General features: G+C 39.2%; 1 protein-coding gene and 1 pseudogene across 2 annotated transcripts; both read left to right on the top strand.

Annotated features, from left to right (window-relative positions):
* Positions 1–2,566: 2,566 nt before the first annotated feature.
* Positions 2,567–10,379, top strand: LOC307056279 (tripartite motif-containing protein 64C-like; the record flags this gene model as incomplete). Its single annotated transcript, XM_079708898.1, has 6 exons — positions 2,567–2,977; positions 4,719–4,814; positions 5,517–5,747; positions 6,498–6,520; positions 8,534–8,631; positions 9,886–10,379. 6 exons carry the CDS (start codon positions 2,567–2,569, stop codon positions 10,377–10,379), a joined length of 1,353 nt encoding a protein of 450 aa, XP_079565024.1.
* A 2,683-nt stretch (positions 10,380–13,062) lies between these two features.
* Positions 13,063–13,967, top strand: LOC307055570 (putative upstream-binding factor 1-like protein 6; annotated as a pseudogene). The gene has a single exon. The product of its transcript is annotated as a putative upstream-binding factor 1-like protein 6 (transcript).
* Positions 13,968–17,737: the final 3,770 nt, after the last annotated feature.

Here is a 17,737-nt window from a genome sequence, read left to right as displayed (position 1 = left end):
CAATTAACACACAATAGATAATTTAGTGAAATAACGTGTATGTAAGCATTGGTAATTTGATAAACTGTGATAGGTGTCAGCAAAATACAGGTAGTATGGCACTTCTGTTAAAAATAATATTCTACAGTATGTACAACATAGTAACTACAGATAATAATACTGTAATGCATATTTAAAACTTGTTAGGAGAGTAGATCTTAAAAGTTCTCATAACAAGGCAAATAATTTTAAACTACGTGTTGTGATGAATGTTAACTAATATGGTGATCATTTCACAATATATTCAAATAGCAAATCATTACGTTATATACCTGAAAGTTATATGAGGCTATATGTCAATTATACCTCAATAAAAAACAGTCGTCTTTATGCATTGTGTTAAATATAATTACTCACATAATTATGGTATAAATAATTACTATATTATATTTATATTAATATAAACATATACATTGATGTATATATTATGTACGTATATATAACATATATAAAGTATTTTGTTTAAAAGTTTTCACCAATTTTTTTTTTGCATTTACCCCAAAAGAAGTCTATATTCTTTTAGGGTCTCAGACCCCTAAGATTGGGTTTTCTATATACTGAAAACCCAATCAACCATTTTCACACCTTTCTGAGTAAACTTATCAGTATTTTCCACTTCCCTTTGAAGGTCTTATCCAATCTCAAGAAGTAGGTGTGGCCTCAGGAGAGTCTAATCCTTTAAAAGGCAAATTTGTCCAGGGGTAACTTCTTCTCTCAAGGGGACTGAGGGAAAGTGCAGCTACCAAGTGTTGGACAGTTCTTGTTGACCCTGATATCCACAGATTTCCAGGACGTGCAGCCTTCCAGAAGTAAGACCACTCACAGTGGACTCTGGTAAGTAAGGAATTGATTGTAAATATCTGGGAGTGGACTCTGGTAAGTAAGAAATTGATTGTAAATATCTTCATGTCTATTTTCTTTCATCCAAATCCTTTCCATTTACCTATTAGCCTGCTTGGGTTTTGTCCAAGCAAACAAGTAGTTGTCTTAGTTTTTTTTTAATGACCTCAATATCTAAAATATCTGTAACTAGAGCAATTGTAATATATTGATATTTGTAACATTAACATATGTAATCATTTTTATTCCATTACCTTACATGTTATTAGATGTTTTTAGGTCTTAAATGAGATTTCTACAGACATATATATTTATGAAACACATAGAACACCTAAAATGTTCAACATAATATATACATTTCATAGTCTTTATACAGATGAACATAAGAGTTAAATGTGTTGAATGAATTAGAATATCTTCTTGTAAAGTTCATATGCGCTATATATATATTTTTAAACATCTTTATTGGAGTATAATTGCTTTACAATGGTGTGTTAGTTTCTGCTGTATAACAAAGTGAGTCAGGTATATATATACATATATACCCATATCTCCTCCCTCTTGCGTCTCCCTCCCACCCTCCTTATCCCACCCCTCTCGGGTGGTCACAAAGCACCGAGCTGATCAACCTGTGCCATGCGGCTGCTTCCCACCAGCTATCAGTTTTACATTTGGTAGTGTATATATGTCCATGCCAGAATAAAGGTGCTGTATCTCTTTAAAGACTTCAGTTTGCAGTCTAGATTTGAAAAGTGTTCAGGATAGATTCAATGAACTGATAGGGACTCCCAAGAAGTGGCATTGGTCAAATAGGGAAATATCAGAAACAAAGAGAATATGATGTTACTTCCATTAAGTACATCTTTGAAATTTCTAGTGTAGAGAGAAAATCCTCATGTATATTCAAATTTTTTCTTTGGTTTTAAAAAACAACTGATTAATTTTTACTGATTACTGTTGTAGCTTGAACATTCACTAGTTCAAAATGTGAAGTGCTCTGATGATCTGAACTGACTCCAGGAAAAATTGTTTTCCTGAACTAGAAATAACATAATTTTTTCCTTTTTTGTCTTGAAAGGAGGAGTTTTGCTATTTTAGTTGGAAGCAAACACTGAAATGTTTATAGTTTTAATATGCCAAAGGTAAAGCCAACATTGATTATATTAAGTTTAAATTAGTCTAAACAATTTTATTTTTCTTTAGAAAAGCACATCTCTCAGTTCAGAGGCAGGAGACATAGAGAACATTAGCATAGAGACAAAGTTTGTGCAAGTATGGGTTCCAGTCATGGAGTCATGGAGAGAGAGAAAGAGAGAGACAGACAGATTGAGATTATATATGTGCTTCTGTACCAATCAGCTAATAAAAGTAACTCTGGAGTCATCTTACCATTTACCCTCTGGTCTAAGCTTTAAGCACATCCATGTAATTTAGGTATGACTGAGAACATGGTTTATTTTAAACAAAAAAGTTGCTAGGGACTCTCTTATCTAATTTTGTCATTTGTATCAGTATGAACCTCTCTGTATTCACCATTTCTAGGTTTGTACTGAGGGTAAGCAAATAGGTAAATTAGATAGAGTTCAAACAGACAGGACTTTGTCCAAAGGCTTTATTTTCCCTTATCAGGGCAGAAGAAAGACTTTCTCTCTTACCCTCTCTATTTCTGTCTCGAATTTTCAGAAACATGGATTCAGACACATTGCAAGCCTTCCAGAATGAACTAACCTGCTCCATCTGTATGAACTACTTCATAGACCCCGTCACCATAGACTGTGGGCACAGCTTTTGCCGTCCTTGCCTGTACCTCTGCTGGGAGGAAGACCAGACTCCAAAGAGCTGCCCTGAGTGCAGGGGACTATCAGAGAAGCCAGATTTCAAAACCAATATTGTACTCAAGAGGCTGGCTTCCCTCGCCAGACAGGAAGCAGCTAAACAAACCAACAGCTCGGAGGCGCAGATCTGCGTGATACACAAAGAAGCCAAAGGATTCTTCTGTGAGGTTGACAAGACCCTGCTCTGTGGCCCCTGCTCTGAGTCCCCGGAGCATGCAGCTCACAGCCACAGTCCAATACAATGGGCTGCTGAGGAATACCGGGTAAGTGATGCTTCTAAAACAATTAGGAATCTGTAGGCTCCTAAATCAGAGAGAAAGATGAGGATAATAATGAAGTTGATGGGGATGGAGATGGTCGAGGTGGAGATTTTTCAGTGTAGGTCATGTAAGTGTATCGTTTTAACGTTGTTGCCCAATTGTCCAAACACGTGGAACTGCTGTATCCTGGGGCATGTGGTAGCACCAGGCATACTGACTCCTGACGTGAGCTTGACACATTCTTAGTCAAGTTATATAAAAATCTGAGTCTCAATTTCTTAGGAAATGAGAAATTTCATTTCTCTCATGGAACTGAGAAATTTCATTATCTATAAAGTTTCCACAATTCTTTCTTTCTTTTTTAAATTTTTAATTAATTAATTTATTTTTGGCCGCATTGGGTCTTTGTTGCTGCGTGTGGGCTTTCTCTAGTTGCAGCGAGCGGGGGCTACTCTTTGCTGTGGTGCACAGCCTTCTCATTGCAGTAGCTTCTCTTGTTGTGGAGCATGGGCTCTAGGCACTCAGCCTTCAGTCCTGGTGGCACGTGAGCTCAGTAGTTGTGGCTCATGGGGTCTAGAGCACAGGCTCACTAGAGCACACAGTCTTAGTTGCTCTGCAGCATTTGGGATCTTCTGGGACCAGGGATCAAACCTGTGTCCCCTGCATTGGCAGGCAGATTCTTAACCACTGCACCACCAGGGAAGTCCCCCCCAATTCTTCATTATATGTTTCTGTCACTTTGATATTCAACATATTAGAATCAAATTAGATTAATGTGGAAAAATCTGACCACATAATTCAAACTCAAGATTTCTATTTTCTAAACCAGTGGTCCCCATCCTTTTTGGCACCAGTGACCAGTTTCGTGGAAGACAATTTTTCCATGGATGGGGGCAGGGGGAGGTTGAGGGGATGGTTCTGGTGGTAATGCGAGTGATGGGGAGTGATAGGGAACGATGGGGAGCCATGGGGAGCGATGGGGAGTGATGAGGAGCGATGGGGAGCGATGGGAGCAATGGGGAGCCATGGGGACTGATGGGGAGTGATGGGGAGCCATGGGGATTGATGGGGAGCCATGGGGAGTGATGGGGAGTGATGGGGAGTGACGGGGAGTGATGGGGAGTGACGGGGAGTGATGGGGAGTGACGGGGAGTGATGGGGAGTGATGGGGAGCGATGGGGAGTGACGGGGAGTGACGGGGAGTGACGGGGAGTGACGGGGAGTGATGGGGAGCGATGGGGAGTGACGGGGAGCAATGGGGAGTGACGGGGAGTGATGGGGAGTGATGGGGAGCGATGGGGAGTGACGGGGAGTGATGGGGAGTGACGGGGAGTGATGGGGAGTGATGGGGAGTGATGGGGAGCGATGGGGAGTGACGGGGAGTGACGGGGAGTGATGGGGAGCGACGGGGAGTGACGGGGAGTGATGGGGAGTGACGGGGAGTGATGGGGAGTGATGGGGAGCGATGGGGAGTGACGGGGAGTGATGGGGAGTGACGGGGAGTGATGGGGAGTGATGGGGAGTGACGGGGAGTGATGGGGAGTGGCAGATGAAGCTTCACTTGCTAGCCCCCCTCTCACCTCCTGCTGTGCGGCCCCATTCCTAAAAGGCTGTGGACTGGTAGTGGTCCTTGGCCCAGTGGGTTGGGGACCCCTGCTCTAAATGACTGCCTTTGCTCATACATAAGGGGATGGAATTTATGGTATCATCATCTGTGTCACTAAAGCTCATGGTTATTTTGCAGGAGAAACTTCTGAAGAGAATGGACTCTTTAAGGAAAATGACACAAGAAATGCAAAACAGTCTGAATCAAGAAGCTAACAAAACTCAGTTGTTAGAGGTAAGAACAAAAATATTCTATTTGTTTGCATGGAGACAGATATAATCCTGACTTAGACTTTCAGCAAAATTCAAATTACCAGGTAAAGGATAGTGGTCTTTTCCTTGGAAAGAGTAGTGGTTTCAAATGACCTATCAGCAATCACAGTTATAACAGACCAATACAAACTAGTTCAAAGAGTGCTAGTATATGGGAAAACCAAGGCATGAAACGTATTCCTAATCCACATTTTCAAATTTGAATAAACCTTCTCAGACATGGAGTATAAGACAACATTGTGCTAAGTGTGTCTGTGAAGGTGAGGAGAGGAATACAGTAGTACCTAGAGGAGAATTAGTGTATATTTTTAAAGCTGCATAGTATGGGGTTTACCTAATAAAAGAATATTTAGAAAAATCAGGGAAAGGAACAAGAAAAAACAAGATTTGTGTAAGAGAGGAAATAATTGATGGAGTAACACCCCTGAAGAATCCTCCTAGGGAGAAAAACTGGGACCCCCTCAGATGGCTTGATTTAAACGGGAAAACAGGTGAGAAACTTAGAGAAAGGATGGACTGGAAGGACCAGCAAATATTCCAGGCCTTTTGAAATGTGAGGCAGAAAGTTTGTCAAGACCTTTCCTGATGACAGTAAGGAAATAATATTTGACATTTTCTGTTGAGAATGAGGATGAGTGATTCTTTGAATCCATTATCTCTGCAGAACTATGTGGCCATGAGGAAGGTGATGATCAAAGTTCAGTATCAGAGGATCCACCTGTTTCTCCGGGAGGAGGAGCAACTCCATCTGGAGGCCCTGGAGAAAGAAGCGAAGGAGACTCTCCAGCAACTCAGGGAGAGTGAATTCAGAATGACTCAACAGAAAGAAAGTCTGAAAGAAATGTACAGAGAGCTGACAGAGATGTGCCACAAGCCTGACGTGGAGTTGCTCCAGGTGAGAAGGGAGGTTCCATCCTCAGAGACAGAAGTACTATTCTGGGCACCGTTGCCATGACATTGAAATGTTACCTGCATATGCTCTTATCTCAGCTAAAGGATGATGTTCCTTGACTCCCATTATTTTATTTGTCCAATCCCTTATTTCTCATAGCCATGTAATCTTTGGGAGGTTTTTTTTTTTATCCTTTCACTAGCTAACATAGGACACAATTTTTTCAGTGTGATCAGGAGTACTATCCAGACAGATTATCCAAAATCAGCAAAATTCTGTGACCAGGGGAAAGTTAATTTTCTTGGAGTAATTCTCAATACATTGTCACTCTCTATTATCCCACACTTACTGAAGACATTGAGGTTTTGCCCATTGTCTAGGTAAAATTTTTAGAACTGGTAGTCAATTTCAATGCACTCTATAATTCATTTTATATGGTTCCTTGTTTTGCTTTAATTGTTATCATAATGGTGAGATCTCTCCTTGGGAATAGGACTGAGCAATGACTGACATTGGAAACCTGATGTTGTTGCATCATTACACAGACTCTTCCTGGCCTCCTTCCTTCCTTCCTTAATGTGCCCTGAGGAAGCTCATCATGTTTTAGTTTAAGTTCTGTTATTAAGATAACCTCTGATTGTTCCTTAGAGGAGAATGAGAAAAACAATACCTTATTGAACAAACAAGAATAGTAAAGAAGATGCAAAAGGACAGAACTCTCATGATTAACATGATTTTTTTTTTTCATTGCAGGCCTCAGGAAATGTATTGGAAATGTGAGTGTACACTAACGATTTTTGATTTCTGGAAAAGTTGTCTTTTTGATGAAGTGGTTGGATAGTCGTTCCTTGGTACCATGGGGAATTGTTTTCAGGTCATCCCCCAAATCTAAATCCCAGGATGCACAATCCCTTATAGAAAATGCCACAGTATTTGCAGATAACTTACAAGCATGCTCCCATACACTTTAGTCATCGCTAGACTACTTATAACACCTAATAAAATGTAAATTAAATGCTATGTAAATAGTTCCCAGGTACGTGGCATTTTCAAGTTTCACTTTTTGGAACTTCCAGGAATTTTTTTTTTCTGAATATTTTCCATTTAGAACCAGGGAGGAAGAATGTAGGGGAGGGATAGATTTAGAATTTGGGATTGACATGTACACACTGCTATATTTAAAATAAATAACACACAGTGGTTATCTCAAGCCATAGGGAAGCAGATCAGGATTAAAAATGGTGGTCAGGGCTTCCCTGGTGGCCTAGTGGTTGAGAGTCCGCCTGCCAATGCAGGGGACACGGGTTCGTGCCCCGGTCTGGGAAGATCCTACATGCCACAGAGTGGCTGGGCCTGTACGTCCGGAGCCTGTGCTCTGCAATGGGAGAGGCCACAACGGTGAGAGGCCCACATACAGCAAAAAAAAAAAAAAGGTGGTCAAAGGAGACTTTAGCTTTACCTATAATGTTCAAACTTTTTTAAAAGAATGTATCTATGTATTATTCTATAAGTAAAATAAATTTAACAAAAAAATAGATAACAAACAAGGGCCTAGTGTAAAATAACTAACTAACTAACTAAATTAATTAATTAATTAAATAAAACATCAATTACAGATTCAATCCATGGTTGAATCCATAGGTGCAGAACCCTCGCACATGGATGACGAACAGTACATCTTTTGATCTATTAACATCGTCTTTTTGGCTATTTTCTGTTTTATTTCAAAAGGATTCTAGAGGCCTTCTGATCCTTGGTCTGAGAAGTTTCCTTTTCATTTGACTGAATTCAAATATACCTGAAAACTTTCTGACATTCTGGGCTTTGTTCCACCCACTCACCCCATCCTCTCCAGACTCACCACAATAAAACTTAGGGAAGGGATTTTTCTAAGATATCACAGAGGAAGCACCTACACTAGTGAGTTGGAAGGTGAAAAAGGCAGGAAAGGAGCAAATTCCCTAATAGGGAGAGGGGCTGTGATTTTGTTCCTAGGAGTAGCAGTGAATCAGCCTGTTCCATTACAGCAAGCCCCCTTGTAGGTAGGACCTCAGAGCTAATGGCTTCCTGGTGTCCACTGGAAAGTTAGACCTTCAGGACCAAGGCAGTCAGGCTGGAATTCGATTCCCTTGCTGGGCTGATAAGAGCAAACATGTATGGCTAAGTGAACTCTTCCTTTTAGACACTGAATGTATCCTTGATGACTACTTGCTGACTGAAGTCCCAAAGGCTTTGCCTGAATTTTTTGCTCTCTGTAAAATGCCCAGGATCTTTGCATCACCTCAGTTGGAATAGAGGAAGTGAATGAAGTTCAATAAGTTGAAAATTGGAGTAAAGTCTGAGAAGAATGGGGAAGTTGAAATTTGATGTAATTTATATTTAGAAAAAAGTATGGTAACTTTTTATATTCCTAAGTGTGTAGAATATAATGTATATCGAATTAACCAAAAATAGGAGAATTATGACAAAATATCCTGGATTAAAAACTGCTTTTTTCCAGGCTTCCCTGGTGGTGCAGTGGTTGAGAGTCCGCCTGCCGGTGCAGGGGACACGAGTTCGTGCCCCGGTCTGGGAAGTTCCCACATGCCGTGGAGTGGCTGGGCCCGTGAGCCATGGCCACTGAGCCTACGCATCTGGAGCCTGTGCTCTGCAACGGGAGAGGCCACAACAGTGAGAGGCCCGTGTACCGCAAAAAAAAAAAAAAAAAAAAAAAAAAAAAAAACTGCTTTTTTGTAATGGTCCTGTGATTAGCCTTTGACCTTGAGATGTACTGACATCATTTGTTACAGGACTGATTTGGTACAGATGCAAAAGCCTCAGCCAGTGAACCCAGAGCTCACTTCCTGGCCTGTCACTGGAATCCTAGACATGCTGAACAACTTCAGAGGTAAAAGTCAACCTTCAGTGAACAGGACTACATTTCATTAGAACTTCTTGGGAAGGAGCATTCTTTTATTGTTATTTTATTTTTTCTGACATGAAGGTAGTACATAACTTCCAAAAGTTGTTACATTTTTCCTGCCTGTATAGTTGTATTACAAAGATCAAGGCTGAGCTTTGCAACCTATAGTTTACTGAAAGTGCAAAACTAGATATATATATTCAGTTACATATGACATAGGCAGAGCAAGAGGATAGCAACCAGCTTGCTCATGTGGTTATAAAGAGGTAGAATATTTACTTTTGTGAGTAACCATCAATATTGTGTTTATTCAGTTTATTTCACTCTTAAGAAGTTAAATATGGGGGCTTCCCTGGTGGCGCAGTGGTTGAGAGCCCGCCTGCCGATGCAGGGGACACGGGTTCGTGCCCCAGTCCGGGAGGATCCCGCGTGCCGTGGAGCAGCTGGGGCTGTGAGCCATGGCCGCTGAGCCTGCGTGTCCGGAGCCTGTGCTCCGCAATGGGAGGGGCCACAACAGTGAGAGGCCCGCGTACCGCAAAAAAAAAAAAAAAAGTTAAATATGGCATTGCTGGTTTTTAATTTGTTCTGTATTACAAGCTCATTTATTATGCATTGTACAAAAATATTTATTATTTCTAAAATCAGCAAGAATTGACAGAAAAGACTAAAATTGGCTTAGGCAGGATAATTGTAATGCTATTAGATCAATTTCAAAGCAACTGAAAGGCAAGGGATATTTGAACATCGTTGGCCAGAACATCCTTTTAGAAGCTTCCAAATTATTCATTGATGGATTTCTATCAAAATTTTGACCTTTGAAAATGTAGTAAGTAGAGACTATAGCCCAATAAATACCCACATGATAGCAAGTGCTATCTACATGTTAGATCGTATTAAAGACAAAGGACACAAGAAAAGTTTTCTAAATGAAAGAAAAAATATAATGTTTTTGGTGAGTCCTGAAATAAACTATCAAGACATTGACATTAAATCAGACTTCACAGAGTTCATATCTCCTTTTTTTTTTCCTTTATCTGTATGATTTGAAGTCTTTCTGTGTGCTGGTGAGATAGTAATGCCTTTTGCTCTTCATAGAAGAGCTAGTCTGAACTCCCTTTGCTGTCTTTGTTTTGTATTTCCTTGGAGGAGGGAAAATTAAAAGACTCATTGGGTAGAGAGCCTCTGCCTCTCAGGCCATAGAAATCTCACTTGCTGACCTGATTTTTGCTCTTTCTGCAGTGGATAATGTTCTGAGTCAGAAAATGACCATTCACAATGTAAGCCTTTCTGAGGATCGTACAAGTGTGATGTTTGGAGGTGACCATCACGACGTGCCCAGAGAGCCCCAGATTGTGGAGAGATATGTGGCCTGGGGAGCTGTGGCCTTCACATCTGGGAGGCATTACTGGGAGGTGGATGTGACACACTCCTCGAACTGGATTCTGGGAGTCTGTAAAGATATTTTGACGAGTGATACTGATATCATTATTGATTCTGAAGAAGCATTTTTTCTATTTTCTGTGAAGGTGAACAATCATTATACTTTGTCCACAAACTCCCCACCCTTAATTCAGTATGTGAAAAGGCCTTTGGGTAGGATCGGAGTGTTTCTGGATTATGACAATGGAACTGTGAGTTTCTATGATGTTTGCAGAGGTTCCCTCATATATAGTTTCCTTCCTTCCTCCTTCTCCTTCCCTCTGGTGCCTTTCCTTTGCCTTAGATCTCCATGACTAGTCAAGTTCCATGACCATTTAATTGATGAAATTCTTGCCTGAACAAATTGTTGTCCTAGACCTCACATGAGGCCACAGGATGATATCTGACTATCTCTGAGCACATTGTAATTTAATGGAATATACAACTGTATGTTTATAAAATGGCATAACCATGTTGAATGTATATATTTGTTAATTAAATTTTCTTGTAATAAAAATTTATTATGGAATATTTCATAGAGTCTAATCAGTTGCTTTTCTTCTGTCATAAATAATAGTTTTATTAAAATAAAAGTTACATACCATAAAGGTCACCCTATTTAAACTATATAATTCAGTGGCTTTTAGTAATATTCAAAAAGTGAAACCATAACTATCTAATTTTAGGACATATCCATCACCCCCAAAAATAAACCAATGACCATTAACATTTACACCCCATTCCCCCTCCCCCTCCCAAGTCACCTCTGATCCAGTTTTATTCTTCATGGATTTTTCTATCATATGGTTCAATTGGATCACACAATGTGTGACTTTTTATATATGTTTACTTTCACTTAATGCTTTCAAGATTTATCTACATAGCGGGCTTCCCTGGTGGTGCAGTGGTTGAGAGTCCGCCTGCCGATGCAGGGGACACGGGTTCGTGCCCTAGTCTGGGAAGATCCCACATGTCACGGAGTGGCTGGGTCCGTGAGCCATGGCCACTGAGCCTGCACTCCGCAACGGAAGAGGCCACAAGAGTGAGAGGCCCGCGTACCGCAAAAAAAAAAAAAAAAAAAAAAAAAGATTCATCTACATTGTAAGCAGTGTGCTTTACTTGCGTATCTGAACCAGATTGGGGTGAAAGCATGAGGTAATATATATATCAGGTTAGTAAACAAAAGGAATGGTGCTTAGTTTTCTCTTCAAAGCTGACCTAGTTGGTAAGAACCAAGTGTTTGACAGACTTTGCCATTTCTCTAAACCCTAGTCATTAAGCACATCTCAGCTCAACAACATTTTTCCCAGGAAGTTTTTCGTGACTACACAGACCAGTGTAGTTCCTCTCATTACACGCTCTCTGAGCATATACCGTCTCATCATAATATTCAACAAACCTTCCTCAAATTAGCACTTTTACTACTTGACAGACAATTCTGAGACTGTAGAGACAGTATATTATTTACTACTATATTCCTACTATCCAATGCATACTTATAACATAACACATAGAAGTATAGGATGAATCAATGAACAAATACATGAATGAAAGAATTAATATAAACAAATATTATTCCAGCATTGATAAAGTTTTCCAAAATGTAGCTAACATAATGGACATAAAATGCTATCTGATAATGTCAACAAAAGAGAGGTAATTGATTTGCAGCTTTACAGCCAAAGAAAATTCCATTATTTTGAGGTTTAAAATAACTACTGCATAATTTTGTTTTATAGTGTTGATTTTTATATTTCCCTAAGACGATCAGTACAATCTACTGGAAGATGAAGACCCTACATAAAGTGATATGGAAACAGAAAACAGGACTTCACATGATGGTGACTGTCAGAATTTAAACTGACATATAAAATACTACTAAGCATAAGGTGGTATAACTTCCCTAGTAGTGGGAAGGCCAAAACCAAATTAAATTTGAAGAATAATTCAGATGACAGAAATACAGATTCTGTAATATAATGTGATACCTAAAAAATATTGTAATTGTTCTATAATATTCATTATACCCTGGTCATTTGAAAGCAGAAACAGTATGGTTCACTAGAAAGCATTCATTCTCAGGCACATCTCCACAAGAATATATTAAATGATAATTTGTTCAAGTTCAATCTATAATATCCAATTCACAAAAACTCAGGAGCTGGATGTATTTTGTTTTCTTTTTACAGAGTACAAGAAGGAGCTTCTTGGTTTGTCTCATTTTTATCTCCAAATCCTTCACTGTATCTTCGGTCCTACAATTCAAAGGAAGTATTCAGTGCACTATGGAGTGAAAGTCCTATCCTTTTAGCCATTTCTCTTTTCATTTTGATTTTTTTCCTCCATTTTCTTTGATTATATCTCTTGTCCTAAGCCTCTTGATTGAATGACTCATTTTTTTGTTAAGTTCTATTTATGGTAAGCCCTGTAAAATTGGGTGGAATGAAGGCTGGAGAGCCAAGGGGAATTTTAAAGAGTACAGATGATGTGTCTGAAAACAAAACATAAATTTCAAATTAGAATTTGGGAAGGTTTTCATTTTATTTATTTATTTTTTTTTGCGGTACGCGGGCCTCTCACTATTGTGGCCTCTCCCGTTGCGGAGCACAGGCTCCGGACGCGCAGGCTCAACGGCCATGGCTCACGGGCCCAGCCGCTCCGCGGCACGTGGGATCTTCCCAGACCGGAGCACGAACCCGTGTCCCCTGCATCGGCAGGCGGACTCTCAACCACTGCGCCACCAGGGAAGCCCTCATTTTATTTTTAAGGGTCAATTAAATTATAGAATTGACTTATAACAGACGAGGTGTGATTATCTCATTTATGGCATAGAAGGAAAGTTCCTTTCCTTCCCTTTCTCTGCAGAAACATGGCATCGCTCACACTACAGAACCTCAAGAAATAATTCACCTGCTGAGTCTTGAGTGTGAGGAAGTTGGAGCTCTTGTGGTGGTGCTTGCAGAAGTGGGACCTTGTAAGTAGCCCCAAATCCTAGAAATGGTGTTGCCCAATGGCCAACACCATTGGTCCAAAGATGACATTGTGAAGTTCCTGGAAGAAATGGAGAATAATCCCCTGTTCAATGACAGCCATGCATTCAAAACAACTCAGTCACTGATGGACTGGGGAAAAGTAGCTTTTTAAGATATTTCTGGAGAAATGTGTAAACTCTAATGGTTAGAAACGTTTTATAACTTGAGAAAATGATGCACCTTAAAAGAATTAGTCCTGGAAGTTAAGGAACATGTTAAAAATTCTCACAAAAGCAAAACACACACACACACACACAGAAGAAACATTCAGATTTACCCAAGAAGCCCCTAACAACTTACCCCTACTTTTTAAAGGAGATGTATCCCTAGTACTCCTCAAAACACCCCAAACTGTGTACCAGGCAAAAGACAAGGAGTTCCCAGAGAACATGAAGCTGAAACATATTCAAGATTTCCAGAAGGAGAAACAGGAGTTTGAGGAGAAAATGGCTCAGTTCAGGGAACACCACTCTGAACTAGTCCAATATTCCAAGAAATCGGATGTCCCCAAAGGAATCTAAATCAAAGGCCAAAAGAAGTTTCAGGAAAATGTGCAAGACGTGAAGTCTCCCCCAGAAAACTATTTTTCCATGAGGATTAGATTCCATGGAGAGACTGAACAACCTCCAAGGACACATATCAGATGTTCCACCAGGATTCACGGTCAAGTCAGGAGTTGCAAGATATGCCCCTGAGGGATTGCATGGTGGAGGTGCATCCTGGCAAGGCGTTCTGAAGAGTCAGAAGGAGCACTATAAGAAACAGGCTGAGGAGGTGCAGAAACAATACAAGGTGGACCTGGATCACTGGCTCAAGAGTCTGTTTCCTGAAGAATATGCTGCTATGGGGACTGTAGATCTGTCTGTCTGATCTTGGGTTTCAGGGGTCCCTTTATGATCATGTTCTTACATCTAGTATAGGTTGTCTCTCTGTATGCAGCATATATTTTTTACAACTGATGAACCCACAGTGACGCATCGTTGTCACCCAAGTCCATAGTTTTCACTATTGGTATATGAAACTATTTTTATTTTAACACATAAAGATCATTGAATTAGATAAATAGATGGATAGATAGATGGCTATTGCACACTCTTAGAAACATTTTTATGTTTTACTTTATTAAAACAAATATTAATTAAAGCTGATTTTGAGTTTTCATTGACAAAACAAGCAGATAAGTAGTGCACAAGGCATTTGGTATTCAAAAAATTATACATTTATTTCCCATAGAGTCCGACATATGCAATTTCATGCACAGGTATGCTCTGTAAATATATGCTTTTAATCTCTTAAAGTTACTGGAGATTTATCAATTTTATATGCCTTCTAGATGTCTAACGTGTTGAATTTATTTGGAAAATCCTTTAGCAGTTTGTGTTACTTGCTTCCTTCCTTAACTTTAAATTTGCAAAATTAGGTCTAAGAGATCATTCTTTTTACCTGAAAATCAGCAGACTTTCCCATAAGTCATTTTTGCCCTGAAGTGCTAGTAAGGCTTATAACCTGGAATACATAGTGAGATATCAAGTCAAGTGGGGCTCTTCTTGTGAATTTAATGCATGCATTTTCTAATTCATTCAGCACCTAATGTTTTCTAAGTCATGCCTTGTTGCATGGGATACAGAGATAAAAGTTACAATTCTTAACTTTAATATATCATTCTAACATTGAAGAATGACCAGTAAGTGTAATCAGTAATAGAAAGCATTATTTGGTCAAAAAAGTACAAATACTGGAATTAGGCAAATATGGATTAAAATTGTGAATTTGCTATTACAATAAGATGACATTGGTTAAAATAATTAACTTATTGTTTATCTGTTTCCTCAAGTATACATTCATGAAATGAGAATAAGTATAAGTGAAGATTAAATGTAATGCCTATACCTGGCTCACAGTAGATTCATAGAAAATGTTAGTTTAATCCATTGGAGCTGCTATAAAAAAATATCATAAACTGGACAAACAACAGAAATTTATTTCTCACTATTCTGGATGCTGGAAGTCTCAGATCAGGGTGCTAACGTGGTTGGCTGATGGCTCTGTTTCGGGGGAAGACTTCTTGTGTCCTCACTTGGCAGAAGGCACTCAGGATCTCTCTGGAGCCTCTTTTATAAGGCACTAATCCCATTCATGAGAGCTCCAACTGCAGAATGTTGGACCAGGGTGGGACTGTGTCCTGGGGCTAATAAACTAGTGGGAGGTGTCCACGTGGTAGCAGGAGCTCCCCCAAATGGCTGCCACCAGTGTCTAAGTCCCCAGGGTAAGCTGCAGTTGCCTCCTGCCTCTCTAAGAGATTGTCCAAGATCGGCAGGTAGATTTGACCCAGGCTCCTATGGAATTGCTGCCTCTGCCTTGGGTTCTAAATTGTATGAGATTTTGTATGTGCCCATTAGGAGTGAAGTCTCTATTTCCCCCAGCCATTTGGGCCTCCCCAAAGTAAACCCTGCTGGCCTTAATAGACAAACACTCTGAGGGATCATCTTCCTGTTGCAAAACGCCTGGGCTGGGGAGCCCAATGAGGGACTCAGATCTCACTCCTTTGGGAAAACCTCTGAAGTTGTAATTATTCCCCATTTGTTGAATGCCCACTCGCGGCAATGGAGTTTGACTGTATGGTGAGTCTGCTCCCTCCTACCCATCTTGTTGTAGTTCCTTCTTTGTGTCTTTCATTTTAGAAGTTCTTATCTAGTTGGTTATGCATTTTTTTATCATTGGTTTTCCTGTGAATAGTTTTTTTTTTTTTTTTTGGAGTATATGTGCTTTACAATATATTGTAAATATATATACTATTGGAGTATAGTTGTTTCTACTGTACAGAAAAGTGAATCAGCTATACATATACATATACATATATCCCCTATTTTTTGGATTTCATTCCCATTTAGGTCACCACAGAGCACTGAGTAGATTTCCCTGTGCTATACAGTAGAGGTTCTCATTAGTTTTCTATTTTATACATAGTATCAATAGTGTATATATGCCAACCCCAATCTCCCAGTTTATCCCACATCCCCTTCCCCCTTGGTCTCCCTAAATTTGTTCTCTATGTCTGTGTCTCTATTTCTGCTTTGCAAGTAAGATCATCTATCCGTTTATTTAGATTCCACATATATGTGTTAATATATGGTATTTGATTTTCTCTTTCTGACTTACTTCACTCTCTATGATAGTCTCTAGGTCCATCCACATCTCTACAAATGACCCAATTTTGTTCCTTTTTATAGCTGAGTAATATTCCATTATATACATGTACCACATCTTCTTTATCCATTCCTCTCTTGATGGACATTTAGGTTGCTTCCATGACCTAGCTATTGTAAACAGTGTTACAATGAACATTGGAGTGCATGTGCCTTTTTGAATTACGGTTTTCTCTGGGTATACTAAAAATAGAACTACCATATGACCCAGCAATACCACTACTGGGCCTATACCCAGAGACAACCATAATAGTTATGGTTTTGATGTGCCTGTGAGAGGAGGTGAGCACAGAGTCTTTCTACTCTGCCATCTTGCACAGTTTCCTTATATTATTATTGAGTATCTTTCTTTCCTCTTTGACTTTTAATTTTACAAATACATCCTTATTATATCAATAGTCTATTATTGGTCTGTCTGCTCCCATGTTTCTAGGTATTCTTGCATAAGTCCTCAAAGATTTGATATTTGTATCATCATAATATATTTAATATACAGTAGATATTCACTCTCAAAATTCTACTTTTTAAAAATTGGCCCTAATATACTCACATTATTTTTCTTCAATCTTAAAATATTGTTCAAGTTAGGTTTTACTTTTGTGATTTTTAGAAGAATTAATCCTGAATGCTTAACATTAGAAAAAATTATGACTACATTATTTGTCATTTTGGATATATATAGAAATTTTCCAGGTATAAATGGAAATGAGGAGCTCTTTGTGTGGTTAATGACACTAAGAAGAGGGAGGAAGAAGGTGTGTTCTTGGAATAGAAGAGCTTGGTTGAAGTATGAGGTAGAGATGTTGAAGAAGCAAGAGATTAAACAGGAAAAAGCTGGGGACACATGGTGTCAGAACTAGGGTGGAAATTCTTCTGATCCCTGTGAGGAATGAGAATTACCCCCAAAGAGATGTTTCAATAATTCAGGAAAGTCAATATGAACCTAAATGGTAAACTCTTTTTCTTTTCCATTATAGTGTTTTTTTAACATCTTTAACATCTTTATTGGAGTATAATTGCTTTACAAAGATGTGCTAGTTTCTGCTGTATAACAAAGAGAATCAGCTATATGTATATATATATATATACACATATATATGTATATATACGTATACATATATAGGAAGAAATGGAAGAAATGGACAAATATATATATAGGAACAAATGGAAGAAATGTATATATACATCAAATACATATATATGTATACATATATATGTATATATATTGACTGTCTCTGTGGATGGACTTGGGGTACAGAGAGGAGCCAGAAATTACTGCACGAGATGCCTTTTTCCCAACCAGTCTTACTTTGTATTGAAGAGGGAAGGAAAGAAGAAAGGCAATGAAAGGGCACAGGGAGAAGAGCCCTTCCATTTAATGAAGATGCCATGGCCTTTTGCTGGGAAGTTCTTTGTTCAGGTTGTGAAAAAAGC

This window comes from Hyperoodon ampullatus (genome assembly GCF_949752795.1).
Source record: "Hyperoodon ampullatus genome assembly, chromosome: 7".
Taxonomy (NCBI): domain Eukaryota; kingdom Metazoa; phylum Chordata; class Mammalia; order Artiodactyla; family Ziphiidae; genus Hyperoodon; species Hyperoodon ampullatus.
This window is presented reverse-complemented; position numbering and strand designations above follow the sequence as displayed.